Source organism: Leuciscus leuciscus, assembly GCF_965113295.1.
Source record: "Leuciscus leuciscus genome assembly, chromosome: 15".
NCBI classification, from domain to species: domain Eukaryota; kingdom Metazoa; phylum Chordata; class Actinopteri; order Cypriniformes; family Leuciscidae; genus Leuciscus; species Leuciscus leuciscus.
The window spans coordinates 29,384,957-29,408,982 of NC_138739.1; the positions used below are offsets into that span (position 1 = coordinate 29,384,957).

Below are 24,026 nucleotides of genomic sequence, written 5' to 3' on the forward strand. Positions count from 1 at the left end.
ATTTATCCAAAGATTCTCTCTCTCTCTCTCGCTATATATATATATGCACACATACGTATGCATATGTGCGTGTGTGATTCATTATAAAAAAGGTTACTCGAAAAAAAATTCACAAAGAGGAAGGTTCATCAAAACAAAAGTTGATTTTATTTTGCCTGACATATAAGTTTTAAAATATTTTTATTTCAAAGGTTAATTTAGTTTTGGGTATTTTTAACGTAAGCAGGGAGGAATGGATAGTTTGTCGGCTTTGTCAAGCTAACATAATTAAACATTTACAATGGGCTCAAAATTTGCATGATAACAATGTATACAAAAAGCATTTTAAAGTGACCTTGATAAGGCAACAAACAAAAAAAGCTTTTCGGGAGGTAAAGGAACACCCACATTCAAACTCTGCGTAGGAAGGAGATCTTGAGGGACTCTGGGATTTCGAGCTGGGCGGCAGTGACTTGCGGAGGCGGCTGATAAGGGAACGTGACGGGGAACACCCGCCTGACATCCATCAGAAGCTGTGGAGGTTGCCCGTCAGAGCGCCCCTTCAGCAGCCCCTGGGAAACCCCACAGAAAAGCAGCGTTATCACTCCTGGACAAAACCCTGCTGTGATCTTCTGTTACAGCGCTCACATTCACATGATGTCACTCTTACCTGTACTATACGGATGAAATTGAGCGTTACTCTCTCTTCGAGGTCACTCTGAGGTGTGTAGAGGCTTAAAATCTTCACAAGCTGTGAGAAGATTTTTAATATTATGTTAATGTAAACAATTTATATGTATATAAATATAATTTAAATATATATACAGTACACACACATATATATATATATATATATACATAATTTGTAAAATGTTTATTAATGTATTTATTCTTATATATGTACATAAACACATATATAAGAATGAATATATAAATAAACATTCATATTAATATATAATATAATTATAATATTGACTATATGTGTTATTTTTATTAATGATGTATACATATATATATATATATATACATGATTTATAAAAATTACATATATAGTCAATATTATAATATATATATATATCATAATATTTTTTTAATATCCACATACATACAGTATATGAATAAATATATTAATAAACATTTTTCAAATATTTTTTAATTTGTTTATTAATTTGTATATAAATTCCAATTCATATCATATTTTTATATAAATATAAATTATACATCATTTTATATAAATCATGTATATAAATTACATTTTATGTAAACAATTATTTATATTTACATTCATATATTTGTATGTAAATTTAAATTAGAATCTATATATATATATATACCACAAAATTACTACAAGGCCACTGACTGCTCTTTATGAAATCTGAAACACAATTCACTTAAATCACAAAACTCAAAATTTAGACCATAACATGCAAGTGTCTCAACATGTCAATGTAATAGACACGCCACCTGCTGGTTGGACAAAGCATTGCAGGTTTGGACCATGGCTTCTCCATCCGCTTCAGTCTTCTTGCTCATTTGAAGAAGCTGTGCTGCCTGTATCAGAGGCTCCAGAGCGCTCACAGCGCCCCCTGTCTGCAGCGAACGACTCCGCAGCCACTCCTCCAGTAAACTCACATTATACCTATGATAGAAGGATATAATAATAATACTAAGAATTAATTATAATAATAATTTGTTACATTTATATAGCGCTTTTCTGGGTCCTCAAAGTGCTTTATATAGAAGGGGGAATCTCCTCAACCACCACCAATGATTGTGCAGCATCCACCTGTATGATGCGACGGCAGCCATATTGCGTCAGAACGCCCACCACACACAAGCTTATTGGTGGAGAGGAGACAATCAGTAAATGGGGATGATTAGGAGGCCATGATGGACAGGGGCCAATGGGCAAATTTGTCCAGTATACCCCTACTCTTTTTTTCCAAAGGACATCCTGGGATTTTTAATGACCACAGAGAGTCAGGACCTCGGTTTAACGTCTCATCCGAAGGGTGACAGAGACCACAAGTTGAGCGCCCCCTGCTGGCCTCACTAACGCCTCTTCCAGCAGCAACCTAGTTTTCCCAGGAGGTTTATAATTATTATATATGTTGAAGTAACAGACCTGATCTGGAGGCCGCGGTTCCAGCAGCACATGTCTTTGCGCAGTAGCAGGCTGTTGAGGGTGGTGGCGGACAGCAGGTACATGAGCTGACGGAAGGCTTGTTCCAGCAGGGCCGAGGGCAGATCCTGACGGGACAGGGCTGTGTGTAATGCTGACAGTTCCCTCAAGACTGCTGACATAGTGGTCCCCTCTGTGCTGGCGGGAGGCCGGGGGTCCGAACCTGCTCGCTTGCGGCTCACACTCTTCACAGATGAACCAGCCAGACCAGGGATGGTCTCACTTTCAAGCATTGCTGGGACTGAAGTAAAGAGATGAGTACACAATCAAGGTCATTGACAGATCTGTATGAAAGGTCTTTCTGCCTATATGAGTGTACCGATCATAGGTTGTAGATGGCTCTCAGAGATAGACAGCAGCTGCTGATAGGCCTGAATACACAGATCACTGAGCGCTCGGACACACTCCTGCACGTCCGTCACCAGGGGCACCAACTCCTCGCAGCCCCTCACATCCTTCACCAGAAAAGGTTGAAATATTTAATGGATCAAATCATTATTGTATTTCAATTTGAAGCCTGTAATTTCTGCCAAAGGTTAAAAATAATACTAAATAAAAATTATAATTTGGAGTACAGATCTGTCACCTGTTGGGGAGAGTGCTGGTTGAGCAGGTCTTTGAGCAGGTAAGCGTTCTTTAGCCACACCGCCGTCATATCCAGATCATTGCCGTGTTTCTACAATAATCACATTGCTATTGTTCACAAATATGACCAATTAATATCTTAAAATCTACTCTACACACATGCGTGTTTATATCCCGCAATTCTGATAGAAAAAAGTCCCAACTGCGAGATGTAAACTCACAATTCAGATATAAAAAGTGAGAAAAAGAGTCTGAATTGTGAGGTATAAACTCGCAATTCTGAAATTTTTTCTCTCAAATGCGAGTATATATATATATATATATATATATATATATATATGTATGTGTGTGTGTGTGTGTGTGTGTGTGTGTGTGTGTGTGTGTGTGTGTGTGTGTGTGTGTGTGTGTGTGTGTGTGTGTGTGTCGGAGACAAAAGTCAGAATTTTGATATTTTGTGTCCGAATTTGAGTTTAACTCGGAAAAAATCTGAATTGTGAGATAAAAAGTAACAATTTACCATTTTACCATTTTAATGTTTTTTATTCCATGATGGAAACAAGCTTCCATACCATTCACTAAGTGCCTCACCATCACCTCAATTTTTGCTTCTTCTTTATTTAAGAAAACAAAATATTTTCGTGGTATTCAACATTAACCTATGCCACAAATGCAGTCTATTGAGTTTAATTTCTATTGAACCCGGAAATAAACAAATAAGGGATAAGAAGCATGAATTGATGGCATGTAAAGATATAAATGCTTGTTTGACTAAAGTTTGTTGTTCACCTTCATGGCAGTTTTAATAGCACTGACAGCAGCACCGCAGAGCCCCTTCACTCGCGTCCGATCGCCACTACAGTCCACTTGCCGTACACACAGAAACAGAACCCGGGCCGCCAGTCCAGGGGGCAAAGACAAAACTCCCTCCACCCTCACATCTGTCACAGAGGAATGATAAATCCTGTCAATCAGCTTGAATAACCATCTCAAAAGTAAACCAACTGTTGTGTGTGTTATTGACCTGTTATAAGGTGTTTGATCAGCTTGCTCTCATCTCTTTTCCTGCACTCCAGTAGTCCGCTGAGTGTCTGGCTCTTCTGAGGGCCAGGAGATGTTGGGTCCTGAGACGCAGCTATCGCTAGACCTGAGCAGGACATTTTTAAGTGTGACACACTGCCTTTCAAACGTTTGGGGTCGGTACATTTTTTTAACTCCTTTCCGCCAGCGTTTTTGTTGCTGTTTAAGTTGCCAGCCACTTTAAGCGTTTTTGATAATCATCACAAAAATGTAATGGCCCCCAGAAAATGTTGTTGTATGTATATCTGAATATATCAAAAGAAGCTTTAAGAGACTTCTTTCAAAAAACGTCTTCAAACTTTTAAACCCTTTTTCATTCATTGCACAAAAGGTTCTTTATAGTGGAAAAAGGCTTTACATTTTTTTAAATGTCCTTCACACTAAACCAAAATGGTTCTTCCAGGGGGAGAAAGGCTTTTTGGAACCTTTATTTTTAAGTGTACAGTAGATGTTTTTTGTTGTTGTTGTTGTTGTTTTTAAATGGACCCACACAGACCTGCATAAGACAGGATTCTCCTGAGGCTCACAGTGTGTTTCAGTTCCTTGAGCTCTCGACGTAATCGGACACATTCCTGCTCTCGAACCGCCACCTGCTCCGTTAGTTCCTTCATTCACACACATAAAGAAGCAAAAAAATTACAACTAAACAAAGTACATAGTACAAAGAACAATAAATGGTAGGTTCAGATGGAACAGGTACATTTATCTCCGGATCTCCAGGCGTATCTCTGTCATGGGCCTGCTGGAGTTTCATCCTGAGAGCTGAAATCTCCTGCTCCCATTGCCCTCTCTGAGACAACAGCTGCGTCTCTAGAAACCTGGAACCATACAATTTAGTGCCAATTATAGCCTATAAGTCATCAATGACTTTATAAGGTCTCAATGAGTGAAAGGAAACTGACTTGTTGGCCACCCGTACAGCATCGTACGCATATCTGAGATCTTCCCCCTTCAACCTCTCGGCTGTGTCCTTCGCAACGCTCATATCCTCCATTAGGATGTTCTGTGGGTAAATATTGTCACTTTATTGTTGCAATATATAGCTTCTTTTTTTTATTTTTTTTTAGAAAGAGACTTTTAATGTCTGACCAGAGGTTGCTCATGGCTCCAGGGTCTCCTGTCGGTGGGTGACGTGACGCTGATCCTCCTGATCTCCTCGGGTGAAGGGAAGACGGGCGAGCTCGAGAACGGCGTGGTGACGGGCGAAAGAGCCTCCAAAGACACAGTCGAATCTGTTCTCCTATGTCCACGTGAATGCTGCGAGGGACCACACATATAAATTCTTGCTTTCGTTTAAGATTAAATACAATGTTAACACAAAATAAAACTAGAAAGCAAATATTATTATTAGCTACTAGCCTACATTAAAAATATTAATTAATATACAGTATATTGTCATATTTTCAGATTTGTTCATCTACAGGGGCATAGTGTACCTATATTTATTTTATTCTTACATATATTTTATTATAATTTATACTACGGGGTTGTTGATCTGATTGGTTGACGAACGTTTAAGGTGTGCAGTTATTTTTAGGGAAACGCACTGAAAAAGTAGTTCCAGGCAGGTCTTGACCGCATTACAGTTCCATATCACTTCGCCAAATGATTTCAGTTATTTCAAAGGTCTTTACAGCCTACAGAACCAAAACCCACAACGACACTGACTGAGCAAATAAATATAGTAAACAATAACAGTGAAATATAGTAAAAAAACGACAAATTATTTCCATGTTTTTTGCCACAAAATTACGTATGGAAAACACATACTCTCTTTCTCTCGCTCTCTCTCGCACTCAAATGCACACACATCAGTATGGACACACTCACACAAAAACGTGTTGTCAGCGTTACTCTGACGATTTTATCAGTAAAATAGTTTAGCAACTTAAAAGCTACATGAAATTTTTCACTAGTGAGGTAATAACGGCGCTGTTCTTGGAGCAGATAAACTTACAAAAAACTTGCGCTATTTGTAGAGACACTGCTGTCGAACACTGTTGAGAGACGCACAGAGACTCAGGTAATTCACACACGCTTACCCAGACAGCAACATAGTGTCGGCCCAGATCCGGCCCACATTTGGTACACGTGGAATCCACATGTACCAGATGTGGCCTGGATCTGGACCGACACTATGTTGCTGTCTGGGTAGTCTCTCTCTCTCTCTCTCTCTCTCTCTCTCTCTCTAATAACTGCATTAGTCTGCTATCAATGGCTCAAGCCTCCGTTACTAGCTGTGAAATTACGTTTTGGAATTAACAACATACAGTAGGTGTAAGATGAGATGCGTAAGAAATTAGTCCTACACACAAGAGTTTTTTAAAGACAAAAACCTGACAAATGTCTTGAAATACAACATCTGAACAATGTCTTGAGGTGAGATGTGCATTTTTTTCCTAATAATTCAACTGCCCGTAATCAATTATTCCTTAAATATTTATATACATTACAAATTCTCTAAAGATGTACCTCATTGGTGGTGAATAGGCTCATATCTCTTAGGTTGTCGTATCTTTGCTCTAGCCTCGTGAACTCTCTAAGTAAACTCTGGTATCTCCTCCTCTCCTCTTCCAGCTCTGCTTGCACTGATGCACCTGCCTGATCCACAGACTGCTGCCGGCTCTCTGAAACATGCAGTTTATTCAACTTTTTACTTTAACATATATGATTTATATCATTTTTATATTTATTGTGTATATCTAAATACATTTAAATGAGCCTTAGACTGCCATTTTATTTACTAATTAAATGCAATACATAAATTGAGAAATTCATTTCACAATAAGATATGACACAAATTGAATCCATTTAACGTTACCCTCCTGAGCCTTTTCCTGATCCTGTAAACGAATAGCCAAATCATCCTTCTCTTTCTCCAAAGAATCTCTCTCGGATCGGAGAGCTTGGATTTCCTAGAGTAAACAGGAAGTAAACAAACAAAATTGGTGAGTATTAACAGAACCAACTGCCTTGCAAGAAAAAAAGAACGTTTTAAATAAATAAATAGATAAAAATAAGTGGCTGATGTTAACTGTGTATGTGAAACATGGCTCACCTGTGTAAGCTGGAGAATCTCTTGGGCGGCCTTCTCCTCAGCTTTCCTCATGTCCTCCTCCTGTTTGTCTGCGAGTAAAGGAGCAGTGTTTGCATTCTCCTGCAGTTGGATCTGGAGTTTGAGGAGGCTTGACCGCAGCTGTTCCAGCTCAGAGCTGTGAGCTCCTCGCTCGGCCTGAAGAATCTCCCGCAGAGACGCACTCTCTCTCGCCTGGGAAAAGAAAAGCACACATGATTCACATTGTGCGGCCATCTGTCCGGATTTGGAGCTGGATACTCATATTTCCTCCCGTTAAAGTCACCGTGAAATTAAAGTGGACAATTCTTATTTTTTATAGAATATTACAGTATTTATTATAAATGATTTATCTGTGTGCATCATACAGTTCTTCCTGAACCAAAACAATGAGCTTATTCTGCATTCACGGCACGCCATGTCGTAACCGTAATTGGATGGATGGCAACCCGTGACATTCAACCTAGAGCTGTCCTCAGACTCAGATTTATGGATTTCTATGTCAACCCTATCAACGCCGAATTGAATCTGCAGCAGTCAGCTGGTACAAGTCAGAGAATTAAAAAATTGTCATTACATAATTGCTCAAAGCTTTCTTGCACCCTCTCACCTGTTGGTCAGCTCTGAGCTGCAGCTGCATGAGTTTGACTTCCATGCCTTTATTGAGTTCTCTGAATTTCTCTACCGATCGAGCCTCAGCACGCAGGCGCAACAGCTCTTTACGTGCCGCTCGTCTGCGTACGCAACTCTGCAGGAGCACCACTGCAGTTCTGACTCGCCTGAAACTGCACCGGGCCAGCCAGCCTCGCACCTGTGCCTGCAAAAACACCACCGCCCGCTCTGTCAGCATCTAAAGAGAGAAGAGATTTTTTACATTAGGCAACAACATTCAAACATATAGGCTTTACTAATTTTTAAGCATAGAAAGAAACCTTACAGAAATCAAAAAATGCATTAGTCCAACTGCTTTGCTTGAGTTTATCATGACAGAGATGCTGCATTGAGATTTGCATTACTTGAATTAGAACTTCAGAATAGCACTAGAAGTAGAATAATCAAGTTAATATTTGGCCATTTTTTCTGCATTCAGCATCTGCAGGTGTAGGGTCAAATGAGCCTGTAACTTTCAACTATACCCAGAAACACATTTTAAAGCACTTTACCTGTCTATAAATGCGACGAGCCTGGGTGCCTCTGATGAAGGCCTGGATTTTGATGGTGGCCTCTCTGATGGTCATATAAAGTTGTCGCACAGCCAGCATGCGGTATGTTTTCTGGATGATTAAAGCAACGCGTGTATAACGGAGGGTCCACGCCAACCTAATGGTTAGGTAACAAAGAAGTATATACTTCAAAATTTGGATCACAAACATACAGAAACACCTATTAGAAAACCTACACAACTAGAATGGGACCTAAAAACCTACAGTACACAGTGTGTTCTTTAGGTAACACTTTAACCCACCTTCGGGCTAGGGTTCCTCTGGTGTAGCGTTGCAGGATGAAGGTGGCCAACCGGAGCCGCTGATAACGCCTACGCTCCAGCCAGCCTCTCACCCAGCTTTGGATCAAAACCCCTGCTGCACATAGCCGATCCCCTCTCAGCTTCTCCAGTACTGCAACTTGTCCAGCCCGGAAGAAGACCTTGGTCTTGCCAAAGCAGTACTGCTCTGGATCAGGGATGAGGTAGGGCAGGGAACTTTGGCAGGAACGCCGTACATCATCCTGAGAAACAGAACCACGTAGCAACACCCGGTAGCGGGTGAAGAACTCCTCGTACGTCCACCTGGAGTAAGGACAAAAGAATCGAGGATGTAAGAAGGAACTTATGCTTTTCTTATTTGACGGACTTATAGAAGAGTACTTGCCTGGAGGGGTAGCCTGCGGCACTGATTCGGATGGTCTCTAAGACTCCACACGCTCGCAATTGCTGCACTGCTCGCTTGGGATCAAATCTGATATAAAGAGATGAGAAAAGGTAACTCCAAAATCTGATAGACATAAACACATAGGATATCTTATTTTTCTTACAGAAAGGGCTGTTTGAGGTCATTGGACTTTATGCAGCGGACATAATGCGGAGTGGTGCTGTTCAGGGTGTCCATTAAAAGGTGCAGGGATTGACGAAACTAGACACACAACGAAAGAACATGTAAGAAAAGGTTGAAATCTCAGACCTAAAGAGTCAAAGAACACCTTAAGGGATTTAGATGGATTTGAGCATGACTGGTTAACCATTTGAAAAGAGTTTTCTTCAGACAGGAACCAGGAGAAGCAGCTCACCTGAAAGCCCACAGTTAATTTGTGCTCTCTGTGAGCTCGTTTTCCTGAACGTACGCTCCCGTTTGCAAGAGAGGAGTTGGGGAGGGATCCCCCTGCTGACTCCTTCTGGAACAACTCTGCAACTAGTTCTGACTGGGAAGGATACGGACACTTGTGAGGAGGCAGAGTGAGTACAAAACTAAATCTTTTAAAAGACAATAATTGAACTATTCACACAATACCTGGCTAGCTCTCAGTATATTGATGGGCTCCTCAAGCACAGTGTCTCGGTTCTTGTCTAAAAACCCATCACACTCGTACTGAACCTAATGCAAAAAAAAAAAAAAAACAGCAATATTATCACAAACTTTGAAAGGTTTTGTGCCACTATTTGCTAAATTATTCTCAGTAGATGTTTTCTGACCAAATCAGCAAAATGCACAATGATGAAGGCAGAGTTGGACATGCGCGGTTTACGAAAGTAGGGGCTGTGGTTCAGGTGCTGGTCGTAAACCTTCCGAGCCCAGTTCTCATCCGAACCTTTCGGCATCTAGAACAGAGAAAGAATGTGTTTTACACATTTTGGTGACTTGATAAGAGGGATTACAACTTGTGTTACAACATGTAGTTTTCTCACTCTGCATTCCTCATCCAGAAGATCAAGTAGGCCCAGTTGGCCTTCTATGAGCGCAATGCATGGCTGGTTATCGCTGAACTCAATACGATTCCAGGGAAGTTCCTCTCGCAGGTACTCCTCTTGCTCCAACTGAAACACATGCTGACAAGGACATACCACATACTTAAAACTTAACTTAATGAACAAAGTTGAGTCAACCAGTCAACTAGTGGCTAGAGAAGTTCTGAAAAACTCAACAAAAGTAGGCACTTGTACAGTTTCACTAGTGTGGAGAAATGCTTCAAGTCACAATTCGCTAGACAAAAATATAAAAAGACTCAAGTCAGGCACCAACGTAATCCAAGTCCCGATATCTGGAAACTTACCCTGTTGAACTGCTGTTGGAGTTTCTCGTTGGCGTAGTTAATACCGAATTGCTCAAAGCTATTCCTGTCAAAAGTCTCAAACCTGACAAAACAAAACAATCCAAAATGTAAATTTTTGTTATATTATTGATTATTAGGTTTAAAATAACTCTTACCCATAGATATCAAGAACTCCTATGAAAGATTTGGGCTGTTCCCGGTGTGCTCGTAAGGATGAGTTGAGTCTCTGCACCGTCCATGTGAATAGTTGCTCGTACACATGCTTAGCCAGAGCATCCCGTGCTTCATTAGCCTGCTGGCCTGTCATGGGCTTCACAAGCATCTCCCCACCCACCGCCAGTCGCTTGTGACATAGCCATTGGGCCATCTGAGCACCTTCCACCCCCAAAAGCTTGGCAAAGATAGACAAGGAGCGGTCATCGGCCTGCCAGTATGGTGGATAAGGAAATATGTACATATTATCACAAACTACTTGTTAGAAAATTAACAAGGACAGCACTGCTCCTGTTTTTTTATTTATTTTTATCTATACAGACATCAAACAGTTCATTAAAAATTTGATTCTGACTCATACACAAAAAATGTACACAATAATTGGAAATGGTGCTTGTACATTAATGTAGCTGCGGTCCCCACCACGACCACTGGCTTGTATGTTGACATTCCCCAGATGAAGAATAGCTGCCAGTATACGAAATATCTCCATCTGCTGGTCCGGTTGCACTCCTGCAGGGGTGAACCACAAGTTTCAAGTTCATCATGTTGTATTTAAGGAATATATGGATGTATTTTAACTTACCAAGTATAGTAAAAGCATTTCTCGTCCGCTCCAGCTCGACAACATCATCTGTGCCTGGAATGTGCACATCTTGTCCTTGGTTGGTGTAATGGAAGTTCTCTGCAGAATCTAGTGAGATGCAGTAACGCTTGGTGATTGAACAAAAACAACACAACACAAATAAACACATTCACACATGTTTGAGTAACATGTTTTCGGGACATTTAGGCTTTACCAAATTTGAGTGTCCTCAACTCTGGCAAATCCCTGGAAGCACAAAGCTGGTAGAAGATGTGGTAGTTTCTCTCTTCAGCTGCCTGTTCATGTGTCACAATACAAAATGCATCTCAATAACCAAATTTGATCACTAAATTGTGAGATATTCACAATATGATCAAGCAATCACCTGAAAAACAACTCTTGATTTCTCCAACAAGTAGGTCTTCATGTTTGCCCCAATTATATCCCCTTTACATCCAAATCCTATCTCAATATACTTTCCAAAACGGCTGCTGTTGTCGTTTCTGGTTGTTTTTGCATTACCAATTGCCTGTAAGGGTTAAAATGATCATTTAAGTTAATTAAATGACTAATAAACAGCCAGAAAGGCCAGAAATCAAGTTTCAGTACCTCCATGATGGGATTGGACGCCAACACTTTCTCCTCCACACTGGTCTGCTGGGCCGCACCACCCACAACAGCAAAGTAACGCATGGTGTACTTGGCAGATACAGTTTTACCTGAGCCTGATTCTCCACTGATTATGATGGACTGGTTTTTCTCCTCTCTGTACATATAATTATGATTAAAACCATATTAAAACCATAACCATATCGGTTAAGGTAATGTGATACAAACTCCCTACTGTTATACTGTGTAGTAACAAGGTAAAATGATAAAGGCATTTTGATATCTACATAATAATTTACATGGTACTTCAAAGTAATTTAAAGAATACCATGGTATTCTTTTGTCCAAAAAAGGATGGTACTTTTTTGTAAGTGAACTATTCTTGTTATTTGCTTGCTCTTGACCTGGTCATAGTGCAGTACGCCTCTTCAGCCACCGAAAAAATATGCGGCTCCATATCAGCCGTGTCCTGGCCACTGTAAGCGTCAATCACCTCCTCTCCGTAGATGGGCAACTGTTCATATGGATTTAATGCCACCAACACGATACCTATTAAAGTATAAGAAAGTTATCTAAATGAGATTCACGTATCTATGAAATGAAAAATGTAATTAATGTAGTTTAACATGCAAGGCCATCATTTTCTTTGCATAATTCACACACCAATAAACTAAAAAGTGTAAATGTTCTTTACAGTAGCCAATATAACAATGAGTGATGTTATTTGAATCTCTGTGTCTTGAACTTTACACCCAGTAAAATGGAGGTTAATGGGTGATGGCTGTATAAACTTGCCACTGTTTTCTGTAGAATGTAACTCACCGCAGTATGTGTAAATGCTATTGTAGTCAAGAAAGCGCACTCGCAAGTTGTGAAGTACTGCTGGCTCATGTAGGAAGGTTAGAGCTGTGAGGTCATTCTCCCCCTCCAAAATATCAGGGTTACCTAGAGGGGGAAGGCCTGCCGGAGGCAACACTGGATACTCCATCTCCTTATTTAAAAACAAATACAGTATATATACAGTTTGTATCTATATAAATAAAATAAAACATGTTCATTCTGCAGGCCTCATGGTTTCATTTCAGTATCATATGTGTGTTTTTGTCTTACTCTGCCATCACTGAGTTGGATTAAGATCTGCTGGTCTCCAGGATGATAGTCTTGAAGCAGCTGTACAGACACCCACACAGCTTCTGGGTCTGGCACCCACACACATGCACCCTGAGAGGCGACAGAAACATAATAAATACATATTCATACAAAGCATAATCAACAAAAGATTGTCATTTGAAACTTTGATTTTTTTTTTTTTTAGCTTATATAGAATCACGCACATTGGTGTGTGGCAGATTTTGACATATAATACATTTATTTTTTTGGTGTCTTGACAGGAAGTGAAGTGGGAACGGGATCTAGAAAGGTCTCCGAGCCGATCTCGAAGTCGGAACTCGGGTCGGAGCGTTGCCCATGAGGCTATTGACTCCGACAAATTATTAAAATGTAATTTCGTGATAAGTACAAATGAAATTAAGGTAAAAATGTTTGTTTCTTTGTTTCTTTTTTATTTATTTATTTTACTTGTTGCATATGCGTTTTTGGAAGAAAAGGAAATGCAAAGCCCATTCTACAGGTAGTGTTCCTCACCACTCGCTACTTCGCTAATTGATATTTCCCAAACTTTAAGACACCCCTAGCTGTTTTCACAGACAAGGCTTAAGCCTAATCCCTGACTAAAATGCATATTTGAGCTGTTTTTACTGAAAACAACTTGCACTTACATCTTAAAATATGTCAGCGGTTTTGTCTCATGATGCACACCAAGACATGTTTGTTTATAAAAGCTACTTAAATGTCCTTACTGAACTACGGTCTAATCCTGGTTTAATTCTGTGGAACTAGGCCATAAACAATTAAGTTCTCATATTTCAAGTATTTTGACTGGTTGACATTCCACTGCTTTTCAAACAAAAAACTGCTACATTGCGCTTCCAGCAGAGTTTAGTGCTGACCATAAACACACCTGAACCAGATAATCAAGGTCTTCAGGATTACTAGAAACTCCAAGTCAGGTGGCCCTCTACGAGCAAAAAAGGACATTGCAGTCTATAGACTTGATTATTATAATGTGTAAAGATATGGACAACCAAGGAAATTGATTCAATATTTTGAATGTTACACAACCGGCTCATGTGCCTGGGTGACTATCTGTCCCAACCCAGTGACACTCTTTTTCTCCTCAATCAGCATAAAAACACTCGCAGCACCATTAAACATTAACACCAGCCGGTCTCCTCTGACACTGACATTCAACACTATCTATCTATCTATCTATCTATCTATCTATCTATCTATCTATCTATCTATCTATCTATCTATCTATCTATCTATCTATCTATCTATCTATCTATCTATCTATCTATCTATCTATCTATCTATCTAATCTATCTATCTATCTATCTATCTATCTATCTATCTATCTATCTATCTACTGTGTCTGTCTGTCTATCTATCATAATGACATCCAATTAAACTGCAAAAAATTATTATACATACAAAATGATTAAAAACACTTACCTTTGTGTAGAGCTCTGTGGTTGCCATCTGGCCAGAGAGGTAATTTCTGCTTTGACAGCTCAAATGAAACCTCTCTACAACTTAAGCTGTTCTTTTCATTTGCGTCTCAGAGCGAGTGACTGGCCCGGTGCCCTTTGGTCTGTTAAAGATTCAGCCATCATATCCGTAATAGTAAGTTAACAGTTAATCCTTGATGTTCGAGAGGGACATTCAAAACGGCTCTGCATCTGAACAATTTCAAAGCAGCATAAAGTAGTGCAAAAAAGTGGATGGCACATTAGCGATAACAACAACAAATAGGTTGAACATAAAGAAAGTGCATCAACAACACCTGTCGCATCATTTCAGAAAGAAGCAATAAAGATATTCAACACAGGAACATTTTATTTTAGGAAATGTAGAAGATAACATGGACATCATTGTGGTGATGTGGGCAATGAACACAACATTTTTTATAAAAACATACTTTTTTAACCCAGCAAAATGTTTCGTTAAGTTGCTTTTCACAGGATGTTTACACATCACTAAGTATAAATCACGTGTCACATTTTATGAATCACCATTCACATTTCAATTCCAGGTTCTGACTGTGGAAATGTTATTCAGTGTCAAGTATGAACAGCTTATAAAGAAAAAAAACAGGCAGTTTTAACAAGCACCAGATGAGTCGAAAACCAAACCATACCTTCAAACTTTGTAACTTATTAATGTTTATCAAAGCCTTGTCCCTGATAAAACATTTGGTATTGAGAAAAAAACATAAAAACTGAATTTGAACTGCATAATACTGATTTTCAATTTGAAATTAGGAATATTGTTCAAACAATACTAACAGGGAGCAAAGTCAATATTTTCTCTTTTAGAGAGAGATTTAAACATGTTTAGTCACAGAGAATAATCAACAGGTCAGTTTAGGTCAGCTGTGATAAAGTTTAGCACCCACTAGAACGGGAGGATTGTATTTTTGACTGGATTGTTGTATCTCCAAATCAAATCCAAATACCCCCTAAAAACTAAAAAACCTTACAACATTTAATGCAGAAGGCAGTTCAACTGTTAATCTTTTCCAACATTTTGTTCTTTCAGAAAACATTCAGAATATTAAAACATTATAACAATAAAACCGAGCCAACAGTCTCTGTGAGATCCCAACTGGTGGGCGAACATGGATTTTCAGCGAAGCTGGGAGATGATATCGTGGTGTGTTGATCAGTGTTGGGAAACTCATGTGCAGGTATTTCAGACACATTTGAATAACCTGTGAAAAAAACAATGCTTGCTTATAGAGGGAGATTTCAGTTTATGTGACTATTTCCTTCAGGAAACGAGCGGAAATACGCAACTGTCGTTTTTTTCTCAACTACCTTTGCTATACTTCCTGTTTGTCTTCATTACAATTTCCCTCCTGTTTGAGTGAGTCTCCCTCACTAGATGTTTCCTCCACTTGGGCCAACATGTCAGCCATCAAAGCCTCTTCCAGTCGCTTCCGAACGCTGTACACCAGCTCCTCTTGCTTTCTGTGACCAAAAACATTACTTACATCAATATCCCACACATACATTTATCATATGAAATATGATACTGTGCATCATTCAAAAGGCTGAAATACCTGATATCTTCATCTGTGACGATGAAGGCCTTACAGAGAGGCTGAGCCGTGTTGAGCCAGACCCCCGGGTTCTTCTCCACAGCGGCGGACAGCTGGCCCGTGATGGGAGCCGCACTGGTGTGAAGGGCACTGGCAATCGCTGACAACAGGGTCTTATCTGTGCATCCAGGGCCTACACCTTCAGTGACGTATGAAATATTATAGAATTAATTCATTTTAGTAGCATCTATTGATTAAAACCTCTATTTGATTTGACTTTATTCTGAAAAAAAAACAGGTTTTAATTATTTGACCAAAAACATCCGCACATAATAACCTAGAGCACTGTCAACACTTGATGGCTGCTCTGTCAAGTATTCGTCGTCAGTTAGGAATCTAGGTGTGCTCTTTCATACCATTCTTTCATTTGAAAGCCACATTTCTAGCATGTAAAACCGCATTCTTCCATCTTAAAAATGTATCTCAGTGACAAATGCAGGAATGTTAGTTCATGCGTTCATGACCTCAAGGCTAGATTATTGTAATGCTAATATGGGTGGTTGCACTGCACGCTTAATAAACAAACTCCAGCTGGTCCAAAATGCAGCAGCTCGAGTTCTTAATAGAACCATGACCATATTAGCCCCGTTCTGTCAACACTGCATTGGCTCCTAATTAAACATATCATACATTTAAAAACCTTGCTAATTACTTGCACAGCACTAAATGATTTAGTTCCTCGAGCGAGCTCTTAACACATATTCATAGATAATCCTTCACATCTATTGCGATCTCAGAATTCTGGCCAGTTGATTATAAATAATACCTAGAATATCAAAATTAACTACAGACAGTAAATCCTTTTCCTACTGTATTTAGCACCCAAACTCTGGAACAGCCTTCCTAGCCTTGTTTGGGAAGCAGACACACTCTGTCAGTTTAAATCTAGACTAAAAACACATCTCTCTAACCTGGCAGACACATAACACATTATTAATTTCTATAATTTAATTCTATAATCTGTTAAAGTATTGTTAGGCTGGATAAAATAGGTCAACTGGAGCCGGGAACACTTCCCTTAACACCCGATGTACTTGCTAATATTAGTCTCTCTGTTTATCCAGAGGTTACCGTAGTCAGCCGTATCCGGTCCGTATCCAGATCAGATGGTGAACCTGCACCCTAAGACGACCACAACGGCCCTGAATCTCAGCGGAGACCCCGTCTACTAGACAATCCCCCTGTGAAGACCTTGTCGACACGACAGCCATCAACACAGATCCTCAGCAGAGACCACAAGAACCAGACAAGTCCACTGCACAGACCCTATGACCAGTTTCGGCTCCATACCGGCGTGATGAATCCGATCTTCAAGCAAAAGGAACTGAATGAAATATTTGAATGCTACCGATCCACAATCTGATTTCTGACTTATGATGCAGCCTGAATCATAATCACACCATGTTCATACGTTGGCCAGAGGAGAACTGGCCCTCCGACTGAGCCTGGTTTCTCCATTCTGTCACCCGATGGAGTTTAGGTTCCTTGCCACTGTCGCCTCTGGCTTGCTTAGTTCGGGACACTTAATATTCAATAATATTATTGATTTGACTGCACTGACGCTGTTGTATGAGAACTGAACTGAGCTGGATGATGACTTCACTGTTTTCTGCAGAACTGCTTTATAGATTAAATTAGCTAATTTAACAATTGATGATCTTTACAACGGAACTGAATCAACACTGAACTGACTTCATCTGAACAATGACACTAGTTTCTTTTTAGAGCTGCTTTACGAAATGAACTCTGTTTGCATCATTGAATAATTTCAAGTCAAGTCACCTTTATTTATGTAGCACTTTATACGATACAGATCGCTTCAAAGCAGCTTTACAGTTATAACAGGAAAATAATGCATTTGACTAATGTCATACTGACTTTTATTTATTCTTGCTTAAAATAAACAAACTTGGATTACGTTCTTCATCTCGCCCAGACGTACCTTGTAAGCCTTTGGGGAGATCCATTGTTTTCACCAGCTCCTCTGCTATGTCAAAGGCATTGAGGCCACCCAACTTCTTCTCCCAAAAAAGCTGTCAATGAAAATTCTATTAGCATTGTGCCACTATGACAAACTACTAATAGTGGTGAATAAAACCTGAGAATTTAGGGCACGTTTACACGACAATGATGTTTTCCTTTGCGTTTTTCACGTACAGACAACAACGTTATCAAAATGATCCCCGTTCACACGGAGCCGCGAAAACGAGTATTCATGCCAGGCCAGTAGTTGGCGATGTCACTTTGTAAAGAAACACTACGTGTTTATAGACTGAACATCATACACCAGCGCATGATGTCACCGTTTTCACAAATTTCAAAGACAATACATTTCAAACAATAAAGTTTTCCAAAGTTTGCGTTTTCAGGCCCCCAAATCATCGTTGTCGTCTAAATGAACGGCTAAATTAACAGTTTTTAGTTGAAAACGTTGTCGTGTAAACGGCCCCTTGACTCGTATTACCTGTCTGGGCTGGTCAATGGCCTTCTGTGGGTCTGTCTTAACCTTATTGCTGGGGTGGTTGGTAACTTTTGTGACGGGCTGTTTGAAGATGGAGGCTGTCTGTCGTACTGGGAGGGATGTATTCAGGTCGGGTTTGCCCTATCAAAGACAGAACATTCTTGATTACCCCGATGAAAAACTGGGAATTGCTGATCTATTTCTGGTTATTGTTGCAGGTAGACCAGCTTGACCAATAAAACTGGCTTGAAATAGGTTTTAAAGGGTCACCAGCCATGCAGAGATAATTTCTCAGCCTATATCACTCTGCAGCTATAAATCTAGAACAATGAATATGTTTTTATGAATATGAAAATGTTTGCTCATTTATGAATTTACTGAGCCCCCAGTTGATTTAAGTCCTCTCACCTTAGTCTGGCTATTGTTGTCATACCGGGGTCTCTGTCTGTTCTTGTTCAGTTTGCTCATGAGCATCTTGCCCGTGCGGAAATCAAAGGAGCTGAGATCCATGGAGTTGCCAAGGTAACGAGCCAATTGAGGCTTGCTCCGGAACTTCTTCCCAGTGGGGCTGGGGAGGGGGAGCAAAATAGGACACATCTCAGAGATTTGATAAACCGTATGGATGCAAATTTGGAAAGAGAATGAGTTATGGTGACGGTAGTTGCAAACGGATATTAACACACAATATACACAAACAATGACATGCAATGCCTAACTTGGAACACATTTTGAAATACCCCAAGCCTGTGATGACAAAATGACAATGTTATTAGATCATGAATACTGTGAAGAACTCTTTCTGTTTCTTAACATTGACTATCATGATGGCAATTAAAATCACATTCAAAATGCGATTTTAATGCTTAAAACACATTTGAACTGATTGGAAGAAGTTCAAAATTGTAATGCAAACCCCCTAATTTATGTATATATAATAAAAATCTAAAATAATTTAAATGAATTGTATTCAAAAACATACAGTATAATACAGTAAAATAATATTTAATTTAATAAATGGTGTATATTTGCTCTAAAATGATTGATCTATTCGTGCTTATAGATGTTAGACGCCATATTGAATTTAACGCAGATGAAAACGAGGCTGTGAGGGATAAACGTACACACTGGGGAAAAAAGTACGCCAAAAGTATGTCCCAAAAAACTAGGCGAAAAGTCTCCGGATGACCTACTACTTCTAGTGAGATTCTGAAGTGTGCATACGATGGACACTTTACTATCCCATGAGGCCACGGGAGAGGATTTATGAATGGAAGTGAAGCAACTGACATTGGTGCTGTAGGTCACATGACAGTAAGAACATGGCGGATGTAGTGCATCCGAATTTCCTTCATACTACCCATATTCATACTATATGGAGCATACTTTTTTAACAGTCGGGAGGTAAATTCAAATTTAGTACCTACTCAGACAGTACGCGATTTCGAACACAGTGTTTGTAACAAAGGCAGGCACTGTATAAAGGTCCTAGATCACATCATTTTCAACTTTCAAAACAGTTTTGTTTACTGAAAAGTTAAAAATCCATTGTACTTCTATCTCTCACAGCCTTGTTTTCATTCCTGTCAAATATTAAATATGGCGCTACCCTGATTAAGGTCTATAGAACATTTAATCTCAATTTACTTTCTTACAAATGAAGTATGAATACAGACATGAACACTTGCCCTAAATGACTTCCTTTTAAGCTCTGTAAGCTGTCCTTGTCAATCTACTCTGCCAAATGTTCACATTTGTTTTGCATAGTTTGAGATAATAGTAATACTGTTTGTCTAGATCTCAGTGTGCATTTAACACTCTTCACTTGAGCAGTTGCACTTCTGCATCTGAAACAAACCCTTGCACAGCCCTTTAAAACAAGATTCGGTAGTAGAAGTTAGTTGACACAGGTGTGATGCAAAAATGAGTTCATTGAATATTCTGTATGATGATTCCATGAAGATTTCGTGCTTGTTTCAAGTTCATGCACAAATATGGACACATTTTTGGGGGGATTTGAGTCCATGGCTCTTTAAGCTTGTCAAGGTCGTGCAAACATGTAACAACATAGATGGTTTTTTAATTGATTAAATAATACGATACCACAAACTATACAAACGACCTGCCTCCCCCCTCTCTCGCCTCTGTTCTTCCTCCTCTTCCTCACCTCTGCTAAAAAAAGAACAGTCATGTCTATTTGTGACATGTCGTTGATTAGGAATCCTTGGAAAATTTGTTTATTCAGACTATGAAACACAATTTCACAGTTAAAACCAATGGAATGGAGATCCAAATCATTCTTTATAACTGGTTCTTCTGAATGGTTCTACCAGAAACCAACTTTGTTAGGTGGGTGAATCATACACAATGCAAATTTCACACATTTCTTCAATCCAGTTAATAAAAAAACAAAAACAAAACAATTAAAGTGTTATTTAGAGGGACAGCATCAAACTGAAATGCAAACAAACACGTAAAACTTCTCGGTAGCACTTTATTTTTACAGTCCTGTTCCCCATGTACATACTATGTACTTATTATATTACAATAACTGGGTAATAACAAGGTACCTATCCCTAAACCTAACCTTAACCCATATTACCCAGTACTTTCTTAGGTACACTCTAAGTACACACACTGTAAAATAAAGTGCAACCAATTTCTCAAATGAAGGTGAATCAATGAAACTTCTTTCAAATGTCAGTGAAACAACTTTGTTAAAATGAATCTTGCCGACACTAGTTATAGGATGTCTGACTCAATGGGTAAATCGTTTCTTTCACTTGTTTCAAAGAAAACAAGAATATATGCTCTTTTCTTGTATAAATAGTGTGAGTAGTGTGTTCACACAATGAAAATTACAGTATATTGGACACTTCACGCACTCAACTGTCGTAGCTTTCTTGCGTAGTGGATTGAGAAGGGTTATCGGACTGGGTCTATCAAAACTGGATGACAACCTTATCAAATTAATACACTACACGGTTGAGAACATAGTATACAGTGCATCATTTGGGACACAACTTCTGTAATGTGTATTCATTCATAAACACATTTAGTGCACTCTGGCTAACCAACCTGTAATATAACTTTTTGTTGTTGTGAACAGGGCTAACTGAATTGTGGGGAAAAAAAACAGCGATTTCAATTTGGATGCGATACAAATGCTCAATTGACATGCACCCCCACCCCCTCCTGAAATAAAGCACCCAAAATCCTCTCCACAGCTGGGCCTACTTTTACATGACAATCCCCCCTCTGTACTCAGTCCCTAACATAACACACATGGCTTTCCCTCCTCAATCCGAGCACTCCCACTTTTTACACTCTCTGATGTCCACAGAGTCTGCTTCCTCTGCCATGATGATTATCTAACATGCTTTTTAATAAAAGATACCTACAAACGACGACCAATCTACAGTAATACAGTGTCTACATTCAATAATGTTGCTTTGTCATTTAGCAAAACGTTGCGCCGTATCGTAGCCTCATCACTTTGGGATCTTCTGTTCAATGAAGGATTCCTCCGCTTGGAAATTAGGCTATATACTTATGAAGTATGCATCATACAGATTACATATTTGCTGGACTGGCCCTCGCAGAATAATATGCGTATTTTCGTTGTAGACAATGCTGCAATTCAGGCATCTCTTCGTTATATTACAGTATCAGATATGAGAATTTTGCGATCAATTGTGAATGTAAACAATGCATTGCCAGTAAACCAGAGACATTTTGGCAAAGATTTTTTGTCAAGTGACTGAATGAAATACTAGCGGGTTGGTAAAAAACGACGCGTCTTACGAACATCGTTCGCTAAAATGACAATCGCGGTACGAAAAAAGATGCTGCACCTGGTCCGTTAAAACAACGTCAATAAACACTTTATTAGCAAGACTTGCCATTTCCAATTTAAGACAAATACTTAATTTTATATGTGCACACATCCATACAGGTCGCTTTGTTACCCTATTACATAGTTTTATCATATGCTAAACGCGTTTTCTTTCTTTAAAATCGTCGCCGCTTGAAAGGACTGCGCAAACTAGTAGCCCAGACTGATCTATTCAAATGAACAAAAGCGATCGCTTTGCTCGTAAAACAGCATGACGATAAATGCAGATATGCAGGTCGCAATATTATATGGTTTCGATATTAAATCGGTTATACTTACTCATTTTTCTCCATCGCGCATTCTCTGTTGGTGTCGCCTTTTTTGTGAATGTTAAATCCCCCTCTCTTCCTCTATACTTTCACTCCCCTCCCCCTTCAATGAGACAAATGAAAGACATTATGCCCGATTAGGGTTGACTTAACGAGACAAAGCCCTGCGGCAGTCGGGTAGCTAACCATAAACCACATATGACAATACAATGCACTGTATTGTTTTCAAGTTAATATTTGTTGTGTTTGATGAAATATGTGCATACTCATTCTACTTATGCCTCCACTTTGCATTGTGTAACTTATCTGCTGTGAATCAGCTTTTTGTTTGTCGAGTACAAAAATACCACAGCAGTTTACCACTCGGCCATACTATGAAACATATTATTTTTAAAATTCGGTTGTTCTTCAAACCATGTAAGATTTTATATTCGAATTATTTGCAGTCGTTCACTACTTGTTCTCTAAAATTCCCGGTTGTACAGAGTAGCCTAGGTTTACTGCGCGAGTCCTGGATTTTAAAAGTCCTACAGGAAATCCCCCACAAAAAATGATCACGAAAATCCTGTGGGATTGTGCTGGAAATGAATACGTGTGCAGGTTCTGCGGGGCTTTTCTTTTGAGGATTTCAGGAGAAGTCTTAAGGGGCTTTTTTTGGCGGAAACTATGGTTACCATGGTAACATTTTGTATGGGCAAGAAAGCAAAAAAAAAAGAAAAGAAAAAAAAAAGAAAGAAAAAGGCCTACTCCGAAGTAGGTTGTTTTCCATCAACATGGAATCTGGTTTACAATTTATTAATAAGTAAAAGGAATATCAGATAAAACGATCAAATTTATTGCCAGAAAGAAGTCAGAATTACGAGTTTTTATACCACAATTCTTCAGAATTGCTGAGAAAGATAGCACACATCATGGAGGCGTCTATTTGATGTGTGCATTTACATCTGCAAGATATTGTTTAGTTTTTGCTCATCTGCCATTATGTCATGTTTCCTGTCTGACGTTAAATAGACATGGTGTTTGGGGTCAGTATGATGACTTTTCCTTAGTTAAAAAGTGATCAAATCTTATGCAACTGAGATGAAGGGAACCATGTTTCCCTTCATCCTTCATCTCAGTTGCATAAGATTTTGTCACTTTTTCCTATATTATCTATCTATAAACAAAAAAAGGCTTGATTCTGTTGTTCTGAGGGTATGTGTGTGATGTGTGCACACACACATACCCTCAGGACAACAGAATCAAGCCTTTTTTTGTTTATAGACAGATACAATGTAGGAAAAAGTGATACTCTGGTTGTTGGGTTTTTATTTTTCATTTGTCAAAAAACAAACAAATAATAATAATAAATCCTGCATAAATATGAACATTTTGACACATAAATGAACTATCTCACACACACACACACGTTTGTTCACTCCGCTCCTGTTCCTACTATATGCTTATTGCTGATTTTTTTTTGTTGGTGTTATTTACTTTTCTAAAATGTATTTCTTATTCTAAAGTTGATACATTTGGATTATTGTAATAAATAATATGTGATTAAAATCTAGTCTTGATTGTATTACAATCAAGGCATTATTGCAAAAAAAGGACACTTCAAAAGACCTCAAA

The 24,026-nt window shown here is 39.1% G+C and overlaps 2 protein-coding genes across 5 annotated transcripts; both read right to left on the reverse strand.

Moving 5' to 3' along the window:
* Nucleotides 1-124: 124 nt before the first annotated feature.
* Nucleotides 125-14,407, reverse strand: LOC309475876 (unconventional myosin-Va). Its single transcript, XM_082138806.1, has 35 exons — nt 14,143-14,407; nt 12,679-12,789; nt 12,391-12,559; nt 11,973-12,117; nt 11,569-11,725; nt 11,345-11,488; nt 11,174-11,255; nt 10,960-11,067; nt 10,774-10,886; nt 10,316-10,584; nt 10,161-10,242; nt 9,796-9,936; nt 9,583-9,708; nt 9,401-9,484; nt 9,180-9,311; nt 8,928-9,025; nt 8,765-8,851; nt 8,362-8,682; nt 8,060-8,216; nt 7,507-7,746; nt 6,882-7,091; nt 6,645-6,738; nt 6,296-6,450; nt 4,913-5,080; nt 4,726-4,826; nt 4,524-4,641; nt 4,320-4,428; nt 3,768-3,890; nt 3,533-3,684; nt 2,748-2,837; nt 2,481-2,616; nt 2,105-2,402; nt 1,444-1,618; nt 650-730; nt 125-551 (listed from the first exon to the last, which is right to left on the reverse strand). Exons 1-35 carry the CDS (start codon nt 14,167-14,169, stop codon nt 390-392), a joined length of 4,965 nt encoding a protein of 1,654 aa, XP_081994932.1. The 5' UTR covers nt 14,170-14,407; the 3' UTR covers nt 125-389.
* Nucleotides 14,408-14,508: 101 nt separating this feature from the next.
* Nucleotides 14,509-22,577, reverse strand: mbd3b (methyl-CpG binding domain protein 3b). Of its 4 annotated transcripts, none has more exons than XM_082138895.1 (8): nt 22,423-22,554; nt 20,352-20,417; nt 18,660-18,819; nt 18,255-18,392; nt 17,733-17,823; nt 15,752-15,929; nt 15,507-15,659; nt 14,509-15,400 (listed from the first exon to the last, which is right to left on the reverse strand). In XM_082138895.1, exons 1-7 carry the CDS (start codon nt 22,434-22,436, stop codon nt 15,512-15,514), a joined length of 795 nt encoding a protein of 264 aa, XP_081995021.1. In that variant the 5' UTR covers nt 22,437-22,554; the 3' UTR covers nt 14,509-15,400; nt 15,507-15,511. The 4 variants fall into 4 exon arrangements, with proteins under 4 accessions (XP_081995021.1, XP_081995019.1, XP_081995022.1 ...); XM_082138893.1 differs by having other exon boundaries at nt 20,352-20,420; nt 22,423-22,553; XM_082138896.1 differs by lacking the exon at nt 20,352-20,417 and having other exon boundaries at nt 22,423-22,577.
* Nucleotides 22,578-24,026: the final 1,449 nt, after the last annotated feature.

Coding starts and splice junctions, on each gene's coding strand:
- LOC309475876 (XM_082138806.1), bottom strand. CDS start 14,169: ATGGCAACCACAGAGCTCTACACAAAG. Junction 10,887..10,959: donor AAATGCTTTTACTATACTTG/GTAAGTTAAAAT, acceptor TCACCCCTGCAG/GAGTGCAACCGGACCAGCAG. Junction 5,081..6,295: donor GCCTATTCACCACCAATGAG/GTACATCTTTAG, acceptor GGTCCCTCGCAG/CATTCACGTGGACATAGGAG.
- mbd3b (XM_082138894.1), bottom strand. Junction 18,820..20,351: donor GGTCGTTTGTATAGTTTGTG/GTATCGTATTAT, acceptor CCCCCTCCCCAG/CCCCACTGGGAAGAAGTTCC. Junction 15,660..15,751: donor GTCACAGATGAAGATATCAG/GTATTTCAGCCT, acceptor TTTTGGTCACAG/AAAGCAAGAGGAGCTGGTGT.